At 44.0% G+C, this 19,069-nt stretch overlaps 1 protein-coding gene and 1 long non-coding RNA gene across 3 annotated transcripts in view; one reads left to right on the top strand and one right to left on the bottom strand.

The window, feature by feature from the left end:
• Nucleotides 1-19,069, top strand: part of Ly75 (lymphocyte antigen 75) — a 124,591-nt gene that overhangs the window by 12,897 nt on the left and 92,625 nt on the right. For both annotated transcript variants that reach the window (XM_087899998.1, XM_087899996.1), the window contains exons 3-12: nucleotides 2,184-2,354; nucleotides 4,946-5,110; nucleotides 6,888-6,998; nucleotides 8,443-8,583; nucleotides 10,572-10,763; nucleotides 11,667-11,824; nucleotides 13,172-13,282; nucleotides 13,794-13,882; nucleotides 13,994-14,163; nucleotides 16,886-17,085. In XM_087899998.1, coding sequence (XP_087756124.1) covers nucleotides 2,184-2,354; nucleotides 4,946-5,110; nucleotides 6,888-6,998; nucleotides 8,443-8,583; nucleotides 10,572-10,763; nucleotides 11,667-11,824; nucleotides 13,172-13,282; nucleotides 13,794-13,882; nucleotides 13,994-14,163; nucleotides 16,886-17,085 — 1,508 coding nt within the window. The remainder of the gene's footprint in view (nucleotides 1-2,183; nucleotides 2,355-4,945; nucleotides 5,111-6,887; nucleotides 6,999-8,442; nucleotides 8,584-10,571; nucleotides 10,764-11,666; nucleotides 11,825-13,171; nucleotides 13,283-13,793; nucleotides 13,883-13,993; nucleotides 14,164-16,885; nucleotides 17,086-19,069) is intronic.
• LOC148118717 (uncharacterized) lies at nucleotides 13,281-18,225 on the bottom strand. The gene is made up of 3 exons (XR_015735856.1): nucleotides 18,037-18,225; nucleotides 14,670-14,764; nucleotides 13,281-13,795 (listed from the first exon to the last, which is right to left on the bottom strand). It is a non-coding gene; the product is annotated as an uncharacterized LOC148118717 (long non-coding RNA).

The raw sequence follows: 19,069 nt of genomic DNA, 5'->3' as shown, positions 1-19,069 counted from the left end.
ACAACTGGACTCCAGGAGCTCAGCCCAGTGCTTAGCTGTGGATCTCTGCATCTGCTTCCATCAGTTACTGGGTAAAGGTTCTATGATGACAATTAAGGTAATCATCAATCTGATTACAGGGGAAGGGCAGTTCAGGCACCTACTCCACTATTGCTTAGAGTCTTAGCTGGGGTCATCCTTGTGGATTCCTGGGAATTTTCTTAGTGCCAGGTTTTTTGCTAACCCCATAATGGCTCCCTCGATCAAAATAACTCATCCCTTGCTCTCCCTCTCTGTCCTTTCCCCAACTTGACCTTCCTGATTCCTCATGTTCTCCTCCCTCCTCCCTATCCTCCCTCCCCTCCTCCTCCTCTCCCACATTCTACCCCCTATACACACACACTCCCAATTTATTCAGAAGATCTTCCAGGGAGATCCATGTATGTCTCTCTTAGGACTTTCCTTGTTTCCTGGTTTCTCTGGGGTTGTGAACTGTGGGCTGGTTGTTCTTTGCTTTATGTCTCTAGTATCCACTTATGAGTGAGTACATATCATGTTTGTCTTTCTGGGTCTGGGTCACCTCACTCAGCATGGTTTTTTCGAGTACCATCCATTTGCCTGCAAATTTCATGATGCCATTGTTTTTTTTACCACTGAGTAATACTTCTTTGTGTAAATGTGCTACATTTTCTTTATCCATTCTTCTGTTGAGTGGCATCTAGGTTGTTTCCAGGTTCTGGCTATTATAAATAATGCTGCTATGAACACAGTTGAGCAAATGTCCTTGTGGTTTGAGTGTGCATCCTTTGAGTATATGCCCAAGAGTGGCATTGCTGGGTCTTGAGGTAGATTGATTCCCAATTTTCTGAGAAACTGCCATAATGGTTTTCAAAGTGGCTGTACAAGTTTGCACTCCCACCAGCAGTGGAGAAGTGTTCCCCTTACTCCACATCCTCTCCAGCATAAGCTTTCATTAGTGTTTTTTGATCTTAGCCATTCTGACTGGTGTAAGATGATATCACAGAGTTGTTTTGATTTGCATTTTTCTGATGGCTAAGGATGCTGAGCAATTCTTTAAGTGCCTTTAGGCCATTTGAGATTCCTCTGTTGAGGATTCTCGGTTTAGATCTGTACCCCATTTTGGTTTCTCACTTCTTTTGTACTACGACCTGATACTTTCCAAGCTTCAGTCTCCGTTTCAGGCGTGTGAGCACTGGTGAATAGAAAGGATGTAGGTCGGATCCAATGCTATCGTATGCATACTTTAAACCAATCCATGAGACTTCGAGGGACTCCAAAAGCCTGATGAAAGTTAATGAGACTTGATGACTATACTCTCCCTAATGGCCATTCTTTCATTGGATAATAACCAGAGTTTTTGAAGAAATTGAAGCTAAAGAGAAACAGATGACAGATACATGGTTAGCTGCTCTGTAGGATGTATGTTCAAGAGGACTGTTATCAGCACAGTATTGAGTACTTCCTCTGGGGCCACAGGCATATCTAAATTGTGATCGTTTTCCAGTGCCTCTCTGGGGACCAGAGAAAATTATTAAAAAGAAAGCTAGATCTGCCACCTCACTAGTCACTAGTTTCTCCCATCACTGCCTAAAGTCCAGTTCTTTTTCCTACCTGAATTACCATGTCCTGACTCTCTCCAAATTTCTACCCAGGAATCTAGCAGCTCTCTTCCTTCACTTCCTCAAAAGCCACAACCTTTTGGGCAGTGATGTCCTTTGTCCATCTGTCTAATTACATAAATGGTTCCAGGTATTTCTTTGGCCCCACATTCACTAAAGAAATGGAGGAGAGTTGAATCTCTGTCAAAATAGCCATTTTGAAGAAGTAGCTGTCTCTGCCACCCATGCTGAACTCAGTCTCTTCTGACTTGATCAAGCCAGGGTCTTTCATTACTTATATCACAGAAAAGGGATCTTACTCTGTCACCAAATATACAATGGACAACCCTTGAGGTAAACACTGAGAGTCTCAATGCAAAAACTAAGCTTGTCTCTAGGCACAAAGGAGACCCCAGCTTTCAAAGTACAGTCAGAATCTATGCTGTTTCTACAGTCAGTAGCCTGCTAAGTATTGCCGGCTCATACGTGAAACCAACTCTCTCTCTTTTAAAAGTTTGAGAAAACAGCTATCCTAAGATGATTGCTCAGTTTCTAACTCTCCTCTGCTTCCTCCCCATCCCGCAGAGATATATACCAGAGACGGAAACTCCCACGGGAGACCTTGTGAGTTTCCATTCTTGGTTGATGAGACGTGGCACCATGACTGCATTCTTGATGGAGACCATAAAGGGCCCTGGTGTGCCACTACCCTAAATTATAAATATGATCAAAAATGGGGCATCTGCTTAAAAGCAGGTATGTATGGGTTGGTGAACTCCAATAGCAAGGAGAGAGTACCCTTTATACAAGGCAAAGGGGGAAAGGGGTTGCTGGAGATGACCTCAAAGTATCTGCAACAGATGCTTTCCTAGATGAGGAATGCGCCTTTGCGGAAGGGGAAGACGTCACACGGAGCTTGGAATTGGCCTTCAGGCGCAGGTCAAGAAGAGAAGCAGGACAGTTTGGGTCCTGGAAAACGAGGAGGGGGAGAATCGCAAAAGCTCATATACATCAGGGGAGAGCGGAAAGGGCATGAGCAGATGGGAAACTGGGAGAAGAACGTGGGATATAGGAGACTGTAGCTTGATTAGAAGGATGTCACTTTGGTGCGTTTCATGAAGCCAACAAGAGCAGCAGTCACAAATGGGCTGAAAAGCCCTCTTTAGGATGGTGACTACATGTATTGATGGTCTGAAGCCAGGACTGGAAGAGAAGGAGATGCATATCTTGGACCCTCTCCAACTTAGTGAGAATGTTGGCTCTGCCATGCCCGTGTATTGATCCGAGCATGTTTTCTAGTTGCTTCTTATGAACAGCAAAGTATCCGGGATATACTAAAGCATTCTTTAGAGAGATTCTTTAGAGAGATGGTCAGATCAAAGGAGTGCTTTTGTTGTTGTCTGGAATATAACAGAGACAGTGTCTTAGCAAACAGGTGAGAGTTACAAAAGACCACACTAGCTGGCGTGTGATAGACGGTTAGGAAGTTTTAACTGCCAAGTGTGGTAGCTAACACTTTTCATCTCAGCGCTTGTGAGACTGAGATGGGAGAATGGTGAGCTTCAGGTCAGTCCGAGCTGTAGCAGTGTGAGAACACTATCTCAAATAAATTTATGACAACAGGTGGAAAGAAGCTGAGGGGTTCTGATTATACTTCCGCCACAGACACCTGTCGGTCCTTGTCCCCATCTACACATTTAGCAGCGGATATCTGAGCGCCTTTAGGTCCATGAGTGTAGTGGAGAGCTGCGGGTAGGCCTGCTTTTCGTCCCACCCAGCTCCCGCACGGCTAGTTTAGCCCCAGAAATAACAACACACAAATTGTATTCATTTGAACACTGCCTGGCCCATTATCTCTAGAGAGTTAGTTACTGGCTAAATCTCACATCCTGGTTAACTCATTTTTAGTAATCTGTGTACCACCACGAGGTGGTGGCTTACCGGGAAAGATTCAGCATGTCTGACCTGGTGGCTGGCTCCATGGCATCTGCCTCATTGCCCTCTTCCCAGCATTCTATTCTTTTTACTCCGCCTACCTAATTTTCTGTCCTATCAGAGGGCCAAGGCAGTCTCTTTATTAACCAATGGAAATAACACATAACAGAAGGCCCACCTACATCACATAAGTCTATCTGATGTGTGAGTGGGGATAGGGAAGTCCCTTGGAAACCCCTGGGTAGAGCTTAAGTCGTGTGGTCTAGCCTGAATTGGCTTTTCCCTCTCTCTCTCTCTGGGACCACATAGGAAATTGAATATATTTTTGAACCCGTTATCTCAAGATCTATATTACTCAGGGTACAGTTTGTAGGTTCTTTATTTGAAACACACATTTCCATACCTGTAAAGAATATACCATGGGTCTGGAGGGGTAGCTAAGTGAGTAACAGTGCTCACTATGTAAACATGAGAACTTGAATTCAAATCTCTGGCACTCAAGTTTAAAAATAGAAAGCCAGGCATGGCTGAGGATGCCTGCCAGTAACCCCAGTGCCATGGTGGGTGAAGACAAGAGGATTGCGGGGCTTGCCGGCTGCCAGCCTAGCTTCAGGTTAAGTGATAGATCCTGTCTCAGGGGAAGACAGAGACTGACAGAGCGAGACCCCTGGGCCTTCCTCCTGCCTCTGCTTGAACATACACCCACTAGCACAGGTATCTGCAGGCACAAGCATGTACACATGTACCACATACACACAGAGATATATACTATGGATGCTCTATATTGTAAGTGTTTATTTATGTTTAATATATGTTTATATGCCTGTGTATATATATATACATACATTTGTAATGTGAGTTCTATAATATCAATTCTATCCATGTATCCAATCTTCTATTTAAACATTAAGATTTAAATATTAAATATTAAGATTAATACTTAAATGTTAAGATTTAAATATTAAATTTCCAAAATAGAGGAGTCTCTATGCTCAATATATTTAAGCAGCATGTCAGCACCCACACAGGCTTCCAGCTCTTTCTCTGTAGACAAGCCTGTAGATATCTTTGCCAAGTTCTGTTTTTCCATTGGCTCAGTGTTCCACACCTGTATATATTAGAGTCCCATCTTCAGGCAAAGGTTACACAGGAAGACTAGTGAAAATCCAGCGTTGTAGTTAACAGGGGATTTAAGGAAGGTGGAAGACCCAACCATCTGGAGTCATTTGGGGTGCTCTGACTACCATTTCAGAGCATAATGAAAGAACCAAAACATGGCCCATGCAATGACAGCCTCCATTCAGGCACAGCCTAAGAAAATGCGAACCAAACTGCAGTCTAGTAAGCACTCCAAGTAACAGAAAGCCGTATGCCCCCGTTTGGCGATCACTAATTTATCTTTTTATCAACAGAAAATGGCTGCGCGGGTAACTGGGAAAAGAACGAGCAGACTGGAAGTTGCTACCAGTTTAATAATCAGGAGGGTCTCTCTTGGAAAGAAGCTTACGTCTCCTGTCAGAACCAAGGAGCTGACTTGCTGAGCATCCACAGCGCTGCTGAACTAGCGTATATTACGGGTAGGCTTAACTCGCACGTGGTAGGGCAGACAGCTGGGCCCGCAAAGGTGTTTGCTTTCTTCTCCATTTCTTATCCAGGCGTGCTCTTTTGACGATATCTTTTCTGGCCTCTCTTAAAATTTAGACCTTAGCACTGAAATCTGCGCACACACACACACACACACACACACACACACAGAGAGAGAGAGAGAGAGAGAGAGAGAGAGAGAGAGAGAGAAGGGAAAAAAAACAAGATTGAATGTAAACATAATAATTCCATGTGTTCAAAGCATTTTCAGATAGAAACTAGAGAGAACCTGGTGTTTAGAAACTAAGTTCCCACCCGATGCTTATATCTGTATCTAGACTGCGGTCTATCCAGCTTCTCCAAAGCTCTTCCTTCTCCCCAGAATTTTTATGCCTTACCAGCCACTGTCACACATTTCATGGCTATCACTATACCGACTCCCCAACTGCCTGCACCCCGTGTGAACATTCAGCATTGAAGGTTTAGCTCCTGGGGCCTGGGCGTCTGCCTCCTTTCTTAACCCAGGTCCTTCGCAAATCCTGAAAAGTCCTGCTTTATGCATTAGCCTTCTACAGTAATCAGTGAGGGGATGATTGTATAAAACCAAAATTGCTCTTGAGAAGTCCTCCTAGTCTGGATATGTTTTCTTTCGGTGTAAACCCTATAGTCTATAATACATACACATAGACACCTGCTAGGGACATAATGTAATAATATACATTACCCTGGGGGTAGTGAGGAAACAGTATTAAGTAATTTACAGCTGAAGAATACTCCAACAAATTTATAAAGCTCCCCATCTTAATGTCTGTCAGCATCCCCTTTGTCGTTTATAGACCATTTCATCCATTGCTCTGTCTCTTCTATCAGGCCTTCAATTAATTTTTCAAATTCTTCCCTTGTGGTTTTGGTAAAATCCTTCTTTCCAGGTTCATGACCCCCTACATGGTGGTAAAAAATCCTTACAATCATTCTTATATTCCTTCTGGGTTTTCTCCAGTTTGTATGGATCCACACAGGCATGGGCACATCCATATTTTGTGTGTAGCATGGGCAACTAGACTTACTATGGAAATTATTTCTGCTTCCCTGACCTCCTCCCTTCTTTTGCTGATGGTCTTGATTATAAAATAATAAAATTGAATGACGCATCTCCCTGGCAACAAGGGTACGCGCGCGCGCGCACATGTGTGTGTGTGTGCATGTGTGTGTGTGCGCGCGCGCATGTGTGTGTATGTGTCTGTGTGCATGTGTGTGTGTGTATGTAAGTTCCAGAGGACCAGAGGATTGAATATATAGTGAAACTGCTGCTCTGAGAAATTCTAGTACCTCAGAGGAGGGAGAACTGGACAAGCTATTTGGAAAGCAGAACTGAACACATTTATTAGACTTTGGTCTTCTCAAAAGAAAATGTATTGTTGTCTCTTAACATGGCCTGCCTCTGTTGCCTAGACATTCCATAGTGAGATTCCTGCTTCAGTCAAGATGTCAATAGAAACATTGTCTGATTTATATAATTTTGTCACTATTAAAAATTAAATAATTCCATGTGTCTCTGCATCTATATGTGTTTCTTGGCTCTTTTTCTGTTGTTTGTTTTCTTTGTCTTATTCTGGTATATTTTAATTTTATCATTATTATATTATATGGTTGTTTATGTGGATTTGGAAGTGAGGAGAACCTGGGAGGTGTTAGGGAAGGGGAAATCATAATCAGAATGTATTATATAAAGACCTATTTTTAATTTTAAAAATTATACAATTCCTGCAGGAAAGGAAGACATTGCTAGAATTGTTTGGCTCGGACTGAATCAGCTCTATTCTGCTAGAGGCTGGGAATGGTCAGACTTCAAGCCATTAAAATTTCTTAACTGGGATCCAGGTAAATGTTCTCCCTCAACAATGTACAGAGTAAAAGCTTCAAAACCGTAGAACTTTTTTACTCATCTGGAGCCTTTAGAAGCTTCATGTACTATCAGACCTCATGGTTGCTGTCTCAGAAGGTTTTTCTAAGACATTCCTAACTGTGCTGCTATTTTAGCCAAGCTGAACCACACCATGAGCAAAGGAGCTTTTCCTTCGGGGCTCTAGAGCAAGTAGCCCTGGAGTTTGAAGAACAGAATGAGCCGGACACTGGTGCCGCAGGCCTTTAATCCCAGCACTGGAGGCAGGGGCAGGCAGGTCTCTGTGAGTTCGAGGCCAGCCTGGTCTACAGAGCAAATACTAGTAGCTAGGCTACACAGAGAAACTCTGTCAAAAAAAATAAAGAAAGGGAGGAAGGAAGGAAGGAAGGAAGGAAGGAAGGAAGGAAGGAAGGAAGGAAGGAGAAGGGAAGGGAAGGGAAGGGAAGGGAAGGGAAGGGAAGGGAAGGGAAAGGAAAGGAAAGGAAAGGAAAGGAAAGGAAAGGAAAGGAAAGGAAAGGAAAGGAAAGAAAAGAAAAGAAAAGAAAAAAGAAAAGAAAAGAAAAAAAAGAGAAAGAATGAACCCCACAACATAGCCAGAAACCATTCTGTAGCCCATCAGGTCTCGACTGCCAGTGTTGTGCTCAGTCTGCAGCTTGACTTTAAAGCAGGACTATTCCTCCCTTTTCATATTCTTAGGCTTTCCCTCACTATGGCACCTAAACACTACGAGCACAGCAGCTGGACCTTAGTACACAGATACCTACCTCAATGGAAACACCATCCTGCTTAGCCAGTAGCTCCTTCTGCAAAAGAAAGGACCAGGAACATTTGAAAGCTGAAGTCTGATGACGGCCAAACCTAAATAGCATTGGTAAAAGTGTCCTACCTACAGGGAGGAGAAATGGATTCAGTACTATCAAAAGGCCATGAGGTTTTCATTAACTAAATCTTTTTATTAGTCAACAAAGTAATACTCTATTGTGCCCACAATAGACTACGCTAGGCTCTGTGGCTGAGTTCCAGTCCCAGTTCTTAACGCAGTATTTAATGCCTTAAAGGGCAGACTCAGGTGTCAGTGTTTCATTTGGTTGTAAACATTCACGGAGAGTAACTTTAGTACAGACTCAGGGGCTCTGACCACAGGGTGTGTCGTGGAAGGAGCTCTAAGGCAGAGGCCGATGTGTTTTCTCTGCTGTGAGTCAGCTATCATGATCAGAGCGCTTCCCCTCCATCCTGCGTTCTAGACCGGGCTTAAATGAGAGTGTCGTTGTTCACTGCGGCTTCTCGCTTTTCAATTTAATTCTAAGTTTGAACCACACTGTGAGTTTCCATAAAGACTTATAAATTATGAGTTTGTATTATTTTAGGCACCACTCGGACCCTTAACCGCCTTCCACCCCCTTGAAAATCTTTCTTCCTAAGGCACGCCCGTTGCACCTATGATTGGCGGGTCAAGCTGCGCGAGAATGGACACCGATTCCGGGCTGTGGCGAAGTGTTTCCTGCGAAACCCAGCAGCCCTACGTCTGCAAGAAGCCGTTGAACGAGACGGTGACGCTCCCAGGTGCCTTGCTCACTTCCTCATCTGTCCCAATAAATTTCGAGGCCACAGCTCTGTGAAGTCGAGTAAACGCATGCCAGACACGCATTTTGACCTTTCCTTCACTGGATACTGCCAATGTTCTCTCCATCCCCAGAACCTACGCTAGAATGCCATGGTTGTGCATGTTTGAAATCCGGGGACTGGGGATGCAGTCCTGGAGGATCCAGAGTGCCCAGCCACTCTGCTTAATTGATGAGCTTTGGATTAATGAAAGGCGCTATCTCAAAGAACAGAACAAAAATGATACGCCTATCATTTTAATTTTGTGAAACTATGTGTTTGTGGAGACAAAAACTAGAATATGGCAGTGATTGTTTGAGTGCATTTCCATGTGATTTTTCTCTCTGTTCCTTTGCCATAACTGAACTGTCTCATAGTAATAATGAATGTCATTTAGAGCCTAAGTTATTGCATTATCAGCTTGCAAGGATGAGACTAATTGGACCAAAATTTTATCAGTTTGCTAAAAAAAAAATACTACAATTTTTTGTATTTATTTTTGTTTGTTTGTTTTTACATCCCAACCACAGTTCCCCCTCTCCTTCTAGCCTCCAGCCCCCATCAACTCCTCCTCTCTTCTCTTCAGAAAAGGGCAGGCCTCCCATGTATACCAATCAGCCATGGCATATCTAGTTTTAGTGAGACTAGACACCTCCTCTCCTATTAAGGCAACCTGGTAGGAGGAATGGGTCCCAGAAGCAGGCAGCAGAGTCAGAGACAGCCCCTGCTCACACTGTTAGGAGTCCCACAAAAAGACCAAGCTACACAACTGTAACATATATGCAGAGGGCCTAGGTCTTTCACATGAAGGCTTGTGATTGTTGGTTCAGTCTCTGTGAGCCCAGGTTAGTTGATTCTGTGGGTTTTCTTGTGGCATCCTTGTCCCTACTGGGTGCTACAATTCTTCCTCCCCCTCGTCCACAGTGTTCCTCCAGCTCTGCCTAATGTTTGCCTGTGGGTCTCTGCATCTGTGATTGTAATACTCTACATGTTTAAGATGACTGAGTTTACTTGTAAAAGAAAAAAGAAAGAAAGAAAGAAAGGAAGGAAGAAAGAAAGAAAGAAAGAAAGAAAGAAAGAAAGAAAGAAAGAAAGAAAGAAAGAAAGTAAGTTCCAGAGAGGATCTGGATAAGTTGAATAGTTTCTAGTTTTGCTAACCAGAGTAGTGGCCCTGTACCTCTGAAAGATTAGACTTCTCTGGGGGATTTCGTCACGGTCAAGCTGAGACTCACTGCTCTTTCAGAGTGGATGAAGGTGTATGAAGAAACCATTTGTCCTTCCCTCCCCTCCTGTACCATCTGAGTGTACATAAGTACCACATCCTGTTCCTTACCTCTCTGCTTGCCCCGTATTCAACAGTTAGTGTTAACATGCAGCCAGTTGTTAAGCTGGTCACACAAGAAAAGAAGGCTTGACATGGGTGAGGGTGACCTTCCAAATCTCAGAGCTGGAAAATGTTGTCAGCGTCTGGCTCACTCCACACCTGTTTTCCACCTCTTAAGACTAAAGTCATTTCCTTTCCTGGCCATGTCTATGCCCCTTGAACAGTCTTGTCCATAGCCTGTTTCACAGCAAGAACATTTCATGGCTGGGCGGTGGTGGCGCTCGCCTTTAATCCCAGCACTTGGGAGGCAGAGGCAGGCGGATCTCTGTGAGTTCGGGGCCAGCCTGGTCTACAAGAGCTAGTTCCAGGACAGGCTCCAAAGCCACAGAGAACCCTGTCTCGAAAAACAAAAAAAAGAAAAAAATTTCATATCTGAATCTCTGCAAGGATCTTTATGATGTTAGACACACGTTAAGCACAGCATCAAATTCATGTCACCCTGATAGTCTCCCAGTTTTCCTGAAGCCTTGTGATTCAAGAAAGAAAAACTCACAGTGTTGTTGATTCTAAACAGGTCTGTCCTTACTGGTAGATAAATTCCTGCTTCCTCCCCCCTCCCACCCAGATGTTTGGACGGATTCGGATACCCGCTGTGACACGGGCTGGCTGCCAAGTAATGGGTTTTGCTATCTGCTGGCAAATGAAAGTGACACCTGGGATGCAGCCCGTTCCAAATGCGGCGCCTTCGGCGGTGACCTCATCAGCATTCATTCCTTAGCGGACATCGAGGTGGTGGTCACAAAACTCCATAGTGGCGGTGAGTCTTTTGGCTTACTTTGTTTTGCTTTAAACCTCTTGCTTTAGGAGTTAAAGACATTTCTAGTCTCCCGGTTTTCACACTCTTGGTGGGAATGGGAGGCTTCCGGCCTGTCCCTGGATCAGCCCATCTCGGGGTGGAGGGTGGGGCGGTCAGTGGAAATGGACTTGTCCCGGGCCTGCCTTGCCCGGCGCTGCAGCTACCACGTGGTGTTTGAACTCTTGAAAGGTAGTCAGGAAGAATGAGGAACTGAACTATGACTTTTGTTTTGTTTCCATCTCCTTGCATTACAGTTCAAATAGCTACTGCCGCCCAGCAGCCACGATGTGATCGGAAACCCTCCCCGCAACGGTTCTGCTAACCCTAATTTAAGTTCTTCTAGAACTTGTCCTGGTGATCATTTCGCTTTAGTGACTCTCTGGAACTAGACCGATAAACAAAGGCATCCTCGGCTGCTTGTGTCGGCCCTCTTCCTAGACTCGGGCTGCAGGGGTCCCTGTTCCGTGTCAGCGCGGTGCTAATTGTTTCCCTGTGAAGACCGCAGTCATTTCAGGGCAGCATGGACACTAACCATTTCTAATTGGGATCTCTATGGTTGGATTTACAGAGTTTCACTCATCCCCATGAAGCAGCATTTATACGGTAGGCCTGAGACACACTCAGCTGGCCCATCCTAGCTCACCCTTCTCTCTAGGTACCTTGCCTCCGTGAGTCCAGGGCATCAAGACCCACCCTGTCTGCTCATCAACATTCTTAGTGGGTGACTAAAAAAAAAAAAAAAAATTAAAAAAAAAATACCACAAAGCTTCTAAAACAACATTATCAGCGCGTAAAAATCAGTAGCACACATATTACAACATACAGCGGAGAAAAATCCAAACAAATAAACCATTTTTCTTTCAGATGTCAAAGAAGAAATATGGACAGGCCTTAAGAACATAAACAGCCCCACTTTGTTCCAGTGGTCAGATGGTACGGAAGTTACTCTAACATACTGGAATGAGAATGAGCCTAGTGTTCCCTACAATAAGACTCCCAACTGTGTTTCCTATTTAGGAAAGGTAGGAGCCTCCCGTGGCTTATTTATAGTCTTTTTTTGTTAGAGCTATTAATAAGAACATTGTGCTAGGAATTTGTGTGCAAGCTGAGAAGGAAGAGGTAAAATCCTGTAGCTTTTCACTCTGAGAGCTACCGAGTGGAGGGTAAGTAAAGGCAGTTGCTGAGTAAGCAATGTGAGCCCTCACTGTCTTCTCGAGACGATATACAGATGCGATAGAGGTCGTATGTCAGACTGTCTCGGACAAGCTGCTTTCTTCAAGGGCCTGAATCTCCATCGGCCTTTCTGCTCATTATGATTGACATTTGGCAGGCCACCCCAGGTTAGCCTGGAAGGTGCTATCTTTCCATGCTGCGATTAAATTTTGAATTAATCCTAATTTGAGGCTGATTGGAAAACACTTTTCAATATTTCAGTTTTCACATGACTTCCAATATTTTAATTTTTAAAATTTATATAAAATACTGCGTTAGATTCGTTCATAAAGCTATCTTTTCCTGAAATGTAGCTTGCTAAACTTTTGTTGAACGTACTCCGGTTAGGAACCTAAAATAGGCTGTGTCTTGTCCAGAAGGACTTAAGCACCTCTTTGGTTTATGATTGGATGGATGGCTTTCCTATAGGCAGCTCTCTCCTGGTACTCAGGGTGACTGTCACCCAGACATCTAGAGAGGCTTTAAATGGAAGCAACATATTTAGAACTGGGTAGAACTGGTTCAGTGGTGGGGATGTGTTTGAGAAGGTGTCACACTCGGTGGCCTACTTTAAAAGCCAAGATGTCTCAGAACATTGTCAAAAGTGGAAGCAGCGAATGAACAGAAGGAGCGCTCCGCAGCCTGCCCCAATTCCAAACTGACCCTCGTCACAGGCAAGCCGCTAACATTTCACTTCAGAAGCAATGCGACTTAGTCAATTCAGCAAAATTAATTCTATGTAGCGTATTTGAAAGAGACAGTTTTGATGTCTATACTGGAGTAGAATTAAAAGAATCTTTTGACCCTAGACCCCCAGTAGTAGCTCTCATAACCACCATTTTCCTCGTGCATCTGAGGAAATGTGACCAGACATTAGCTGATGCTTCCCCAAGAATTTTAATCTGTGAGCAAACTGCCCCCTGGTCATGGGGACGTCACTAGAATCCTGGCCTCTTGGGAGGTACTTTTCTCTGTTGGACTAAATGGTTTTTGGTAAGGTTTCATTGTTAAGCTTGTGAGAAAGGATGTGTGTATGCGCTGTGTAGTAGGGATGACAGGTTGACTACCTTTCCTAACCCCCCATAGTCATTGTGATTTAATTCTATTTGGCAAATATTCTCTTTGGTAAGAATTATTTTTGTTTTCTTCTTTAAAAGTTAGGTCAGTGGAAAGTCCAGTCCTGTGAAAAGAAGCTCAGATATGTGTGCAAGAAAAAGGGAGAACTAACGAATGACACACAGTCTGACAGGCTGTGTCCTCCACAGGAAGTGAGTAAATCCCATTGTGAATTTTTCCTGAGCGGAATGAGCCCTCCTTGGTTAAAGATGATATCTGAAGTTTAAACAGTTCAGTCTTGGGAAGTAAAAGCACTGGTTTCTGTTCATTTATCTGAGAGGAAGCAAGAAGGAAGAGAATCCTAACACATTGGTGTTCTTACAGTAAGAAAAGATGTACCTAGTCACAGATCCCTCTCAGTTTGCAAATATGGCTGCTATCCTCATTATTGATAGCTTTCCTCCAGTGACTGTGTTCTTTCTGAAAAAATAGTTCAGCTAACAGCTGCAGTATAGGGTGATTTGGGTACCAAGGACAAAGAAAATGAGGCCTCGTCTCAATCATACAGAGGTGATCGGTTCCTAGCCGTATCCAGTGAATAATCACATCCTCCACCTCCTCGGATTGTACGAGTTTGTCAGAGTAGCAGAATCCCTCTTATTTAGGGGGTGGTGGAGGGGCATCATTAAGTCTCAAACACTGGGATGATATTCCTCTTCTTAGGGCTGGAAGAGACATGGAGAAAACTGTTACAAAATCTACGGGAACGAGGTCCCTTTCGGAACGAACTGCAACCTGACCATCACTAGCAGGTGTGACCCTCAGTACACGTGTACTAGGAAACTTTCAACTGAGTTTGGGGGGGGGGTGCTTTTTATTGCAAAAACTGTGAGACATTTGTGAGATTGGTCCATCTTTTGTAGATTTGAGCAGGAATACTTGAATGACATGATGAAGAAGTACGACAGGTCCCTTCAGAAGTACTTCTGGACTGGCCTGAGAGATGCCAATGCCCGCGGGGAATACAGTTGGGCTGTCACTGGCGGACAAAAGCAGGCTCTGACCTTTTCCAACTGGAATTTTCTCGAACCAGGTGAGTGTTTGATTAAGGACTGACGGCGCTTCAGGGCCGAGTTCACAAGGACGGAGCGGGTGCAGCGCTGAGCCCAAGGCTTTCATGTTGCAACAGACTCACAGTTACTCGTTCCCTGGTCTGCGAAGCTTGCTTGTGTCTGTCTGTTTGGGTTTCCCAGGAGACAAGGCAGTTAGAAGGCCGTGTGGCACTAGGGACAGACAGAAGCAGTCTCAGAAAGAGTGACTCACAGGAGGCCATAAATGAGCATTGTGCCAAGTCCACCTGTGATTCTGATTTTATGATTTTTCCAAAAGCACATTGTTCTAAGGTGAGAGGTGGAGTGGGGAGCTTGGGGAAGCAGAAGCTGTTCCCATGCTTGGGATTCAATATTTATTCTAAATGCTGACACATCAAAGATTATTACACTCATGCCAAATAGTTGTAGTGATAAGGTGGGGGCAGGACGTTTGTAGAGAAGGATAAAAGAGAGAGAGAAAGTTAAGGCCCAGGCATAGTGTACATACCTTCAATCCCAGTACTCAGAATGGAGAGGCAGATCTGTGAGTTCAAGGCCAACCTGGCCTATGTAGTGAGTTCCAGGTAGCCAGAGCTACATAACCTATAGAGGAAAATAAAAGGGCACAGGCTCAGTTCAACCAAAACAAACAAAATAACAAAAACCTATGAGAAATCAATGGCTAAAACCAAAAGTGTCAACTGTAACATGAGGGCCTGCTTGTTGGGGTTTCTGTCCTGTCCAGTCCTACACAGCCATTTAACCCCCCAAAAAAAATCACACAAAGAGTCTGCGTTAATGATAAACTGATTGGCCCATTAGCTCAGGCTTCTTATTAGCTCTTGTAGCTTATATTAACCCATTATTTTTATCTATGTTAGCCACATAGCTCAGTACCTTTATCAGTGGGGCAGGTCACTTCTTCGGTGATCTGTACGGGACTGGGGAAAGAGCTTCCTTCTTCCCAAAATACTCCTGTTCTCATCGTCCCGCCTATGCTTCCTGCCTGGCCAATCAGCGTTTATTTAAAACATGATTGACAGAATCCAAACAATTCTCCCACACGAGTCAGCCTCACTGAGTTCTGCATGAAGCCCCTTGAATGGGCACCTTAGTATAACACTACCTCCTGACAAGGTTTGAGAGAGGAAGGGCCCCATCTCTGCTCTTTTAGTTTTAAAAGATTTAAAGGGGGTGTCATGGAGGATGCCAACAAAAGAATACTAAGTGCAATGGGAGGAAAGTCTAGTTTTGTATTATGAAGGTACTACTTAATTTTTAAGAAACAAGGTGGCAGACCAGGAAGCAGTGGAATATCATGTCCCTCCTAAGTACACCTGTCACCTGTGTTTGGGTATAAGAGAGCCGATGATCTTCAGAACTGAAGCCTGTGAAGCCAGGAACGGAAATAGGCCTGCCCACCCCCCACCCAGTCCTCTCCATGAAGTCCAGTGCTTTCCAAAGCCAATGTCTGCCTCCACAGAGCCAGCCCCAAGAGTGTGAGGGCTGGTTTTTGTTTGTTTGTTTGTTGTTACTTTGGAGTTTTGTTTGTTTTTTGGTGTGTGGGGGGAGAGACATTTTGTTTTCCATCTTTTTTAATGTAAGTCTCAAATAAAATCTAGATGTTTCCTGTGAAGTGTTTTACATTTTTCTCTCTTTGTCACCTAGTTTTATCTTGCAGAGTTAAAGGTTTATTTGTATTAGTCTCAGTGAGCAGAAATGAGGAAAGCAGTGTAAGGTGGCATTTATTTCGAAAGTTAGTTCATTTTTCTCCAAACGACCTCAAGCATTGGTCATGATTTGCTGTGGAAAATAGGATTTGATGTAGAAGGGCCTCGGAAGCCCCATCTGATTTTAGAGATGAGAAAGTAAAGGCTTCAGGGACTTGTTTACTAAAATATACCTGGTTATTGAATTAATAAAATCCAGATCTTTCTGACTTCTAAGCCAGTGCTGTTTAAATTTGGCTTTGAGTAAGTTAGAAGTCCCAAGTCACTCTATTTTTCCCTCTTCAAATGTTTGATATTTTCTTGCATGCTCTTATGTAATGTGATCATTAAGGTATTTTTCTATAGCATGGAAACTGGACTGTGTGGTCTTACAATAGAACACAGTATTTTAAATGGAGAGTCTCCACAAAATCTGTGATGCATGATCATGACTACTGGTGTAAGCATAATAATAACATATTCTACCTTACAGAAGGTAGAATACAGATGCTAATCCTGATTAAATATCACTAACGCCAGAAATATTCTAATGGGTAAAACTTCTTGGTGGCATATGTCTGTAATCCAGGCACTTAGGACTGAGTCAGGAAGACCTCAAGGCTGAAGGCAGCCTGGACTATCTAGCAAGAACTTGTCTATTTTTTTCTTAAGATCTACTTACTTATTATGCACACAGTGTCCTGCCTGTGTGCATGGGCATTAGATCTCATTTCAGATGGTTGTGAGCCACCATGTGGTTGCTGGAAGTGGAGCTCCTCAAGAGCAGTCAGTGCTCTTAGCCTTTGAGCCAGCCCCTAGGTTTTGGTTTTTCAAGACAGGATTTCTTTGCGTAGCCTTGGCTATCCTGTAATTTGCTCTATAGACCAGGTTGGCCTCGGACACAGAGATCTACCTGTTCTGCTCCTGAGTGCCAGGATTAAAGGCGTGAGCCACTACCACCTGGCTGAACTTCTGAAATTTTAATTTTTAATTCGCTTTTCCAATTCAACCCCAGCATCTCCAGGTGGGTGTGTGGCTATGTCTACTGGAAAGACTCTTGGCAGGTGGGAAGTGAAAAACTGCAAAAGCTTCCGAGCTCTTTCAATATGCAAGAAAACAAGTGGACCCCAGGAGCCCGAGGAGGCAGCCCCGAAGCCCGATGAGCCCTGTCCTCAAGGCTGGCAGACTTTCCCCTCCAATCTCTCCTGTTTTAAGGTAAAGTAGCATCTGCATTCAGTCCTTCGGTGGAGTCATCCTCCTCTCGACCTGGTTCATGTTATTACACAAATTATGGGAGCACACAGAGCCTAACAAGTGCTTGGGAGTATGGAGTCCTTAGCAAAGCATCATGAGATTCTCGTATCGGACAGCTCAACCCACACCTTACCCATGTCCAGCCCTCAAAAAAGAGACCAAAGCCAGAGTGACCCCATGGTGTTGTGTGATGTTTTACTCTTTTGACTCTTTGGGGGGCCCACCACCCAGCTCCCAAATAAATCATACACAGAGGCTTATTCTTAGTTAGGAATGCCCAGCTTTAGCTTGGCTTGTTTCTTGCCAGCTTTTCTTATTTTAAATTAACCTTAATTTAAATTAATTAATTTTAAATTAATTAAGATTAATTAATTAATCTTTCCATCCTACTCCGTGGCTGGCTGAGTAGCTGGTGAGTGGCCCCTGAAGTCCTCTTCTCCTTGTTCTCTCGTTGCTCCTTCTTTCTCTCTCCTCCCAGATTTCTCTTTCTATTTATCCCCTCTGCCTGCCAGCCCCACCTATCCTTTCTTCTGCCTCACTATTGGTCATTCAGCTCTTTATTAGACCATCAGGTGTTTTAGACAGGCAAAGAATCACAGCTGTAAAGAGTTAAACAAATGCAGTATAAACAATAGCCACACATCCTAAAATAATTTTCTGCAACACCGTGGTCCTTTCCTTCTGAGAAGCTGAGTGATGGGCAGCATGCTGACATCATGTGTAGGATTCTCATAGGCCCCTCATTCTTCTTATTGGATTAAAATTCCTTCTTGTATAATGAGAGCCAGTTCTAACTGTGTTAAAAAAAAATAGATTGGGGTCTGTGTCTTAGGGTTTTCATTGCTATGAAGAGACACCATTACCATTGGCAACTCTTATAAAGAAGACATTTAATTGGGGTGACTTGCTTACAGTTTCGGAGGTCCAGGCCATTATCATCATGGTAGGGAGCGTGGTAGCATGCAGGCAGACATGGTGCTGGAGGAGTGGCTGAGAGTCCTATGTCTTGAAGGCAGCAGGTAATGTGCTAAGATGCTGGATGGTTTCCTGAGCAGAAGAAACCTCAAAGCCCATCCCCACAGTGAGACACTTCCTCCAACAGGACCATACCCACTCCAACAAAGCCACACCTCCTAATCCTGCCACTCCCTGTGAGATTATGAGGGCCAATTACGTTCAAAGCACCACAGCCTGTAACATTCACCTAGTTCCATAAGACAAACCTTCCTGTGCCACTCCCAAAATACACGGTGATTACATTTAGTTTCACATTCATAGACCTCTTGCTCAGTTAGGGTTTGACTGATTGGCTGTGAATTCTTCTAGCTGTTAGCTGGACTGGGCTGTAGGCTGTGACCTGGTGTCTGCTGCCCTTCACTGTAGGGCTCAGGCTAAGGGATGCCGGCTATCAGACTTTTTCCTCATAGTAAATTTCTGGAACCCAAGAAGGCAATCCCAACCAGGTTGGTGCATTTCAGGTTTCTGCTCACCTCACTGACACTAACCTCAGCATACTATAGGGTCTAGCCCCTTGTAAAGGCAGAGAGAAGCATGTTCCTCCCTCCTGGAGTCATGGCTAGAATGTGTATGTACAGGGGACTGAAGAATCCATGCCAGCCATCAGACAACTGTGGCTTTATCGTCTCTGCCTGCTCCGCCACCTCTTTCTCTTCTTTGAAATAGCTAGGGCTCTTTTGGCATAGAGTTAATCATCACAAATCAAAGAAATAGTCAAAAGTGCGAGGTTTTGATTTGGCACCATCTGTCGATGTTCACACAGCCATGTAGATAGCTCTTTGATTGTTCTTAATCAGAAAAAGAGCCCTGTTCTTCTGCAAGCTTCCATGCTTGGTGCTCAGAATTACACTCTTGGCATATTTCTTGGCAGAATATGTCTTCCAGAGTGTTCCTATGTGCCCTGTTCAGCCTTGGCCCTTGGTGCACT

This window comes from Myodes glareolus, chromosome 21 (assembly GCF_982192425.1).
Source record: "Myodes glareolus chromosome 21, mMyoGla1.1, whole genome shotgun sequence".
Taxonomy (NCBI): Eukaryota; Metazoa; Chordata; class Mammalia; order Rodentia; family Cricetidae; genus Myodes; species Myodes glareolus.
This window is presented reverse-complemented; position numbering and strand designations above follow the sequence as displayed.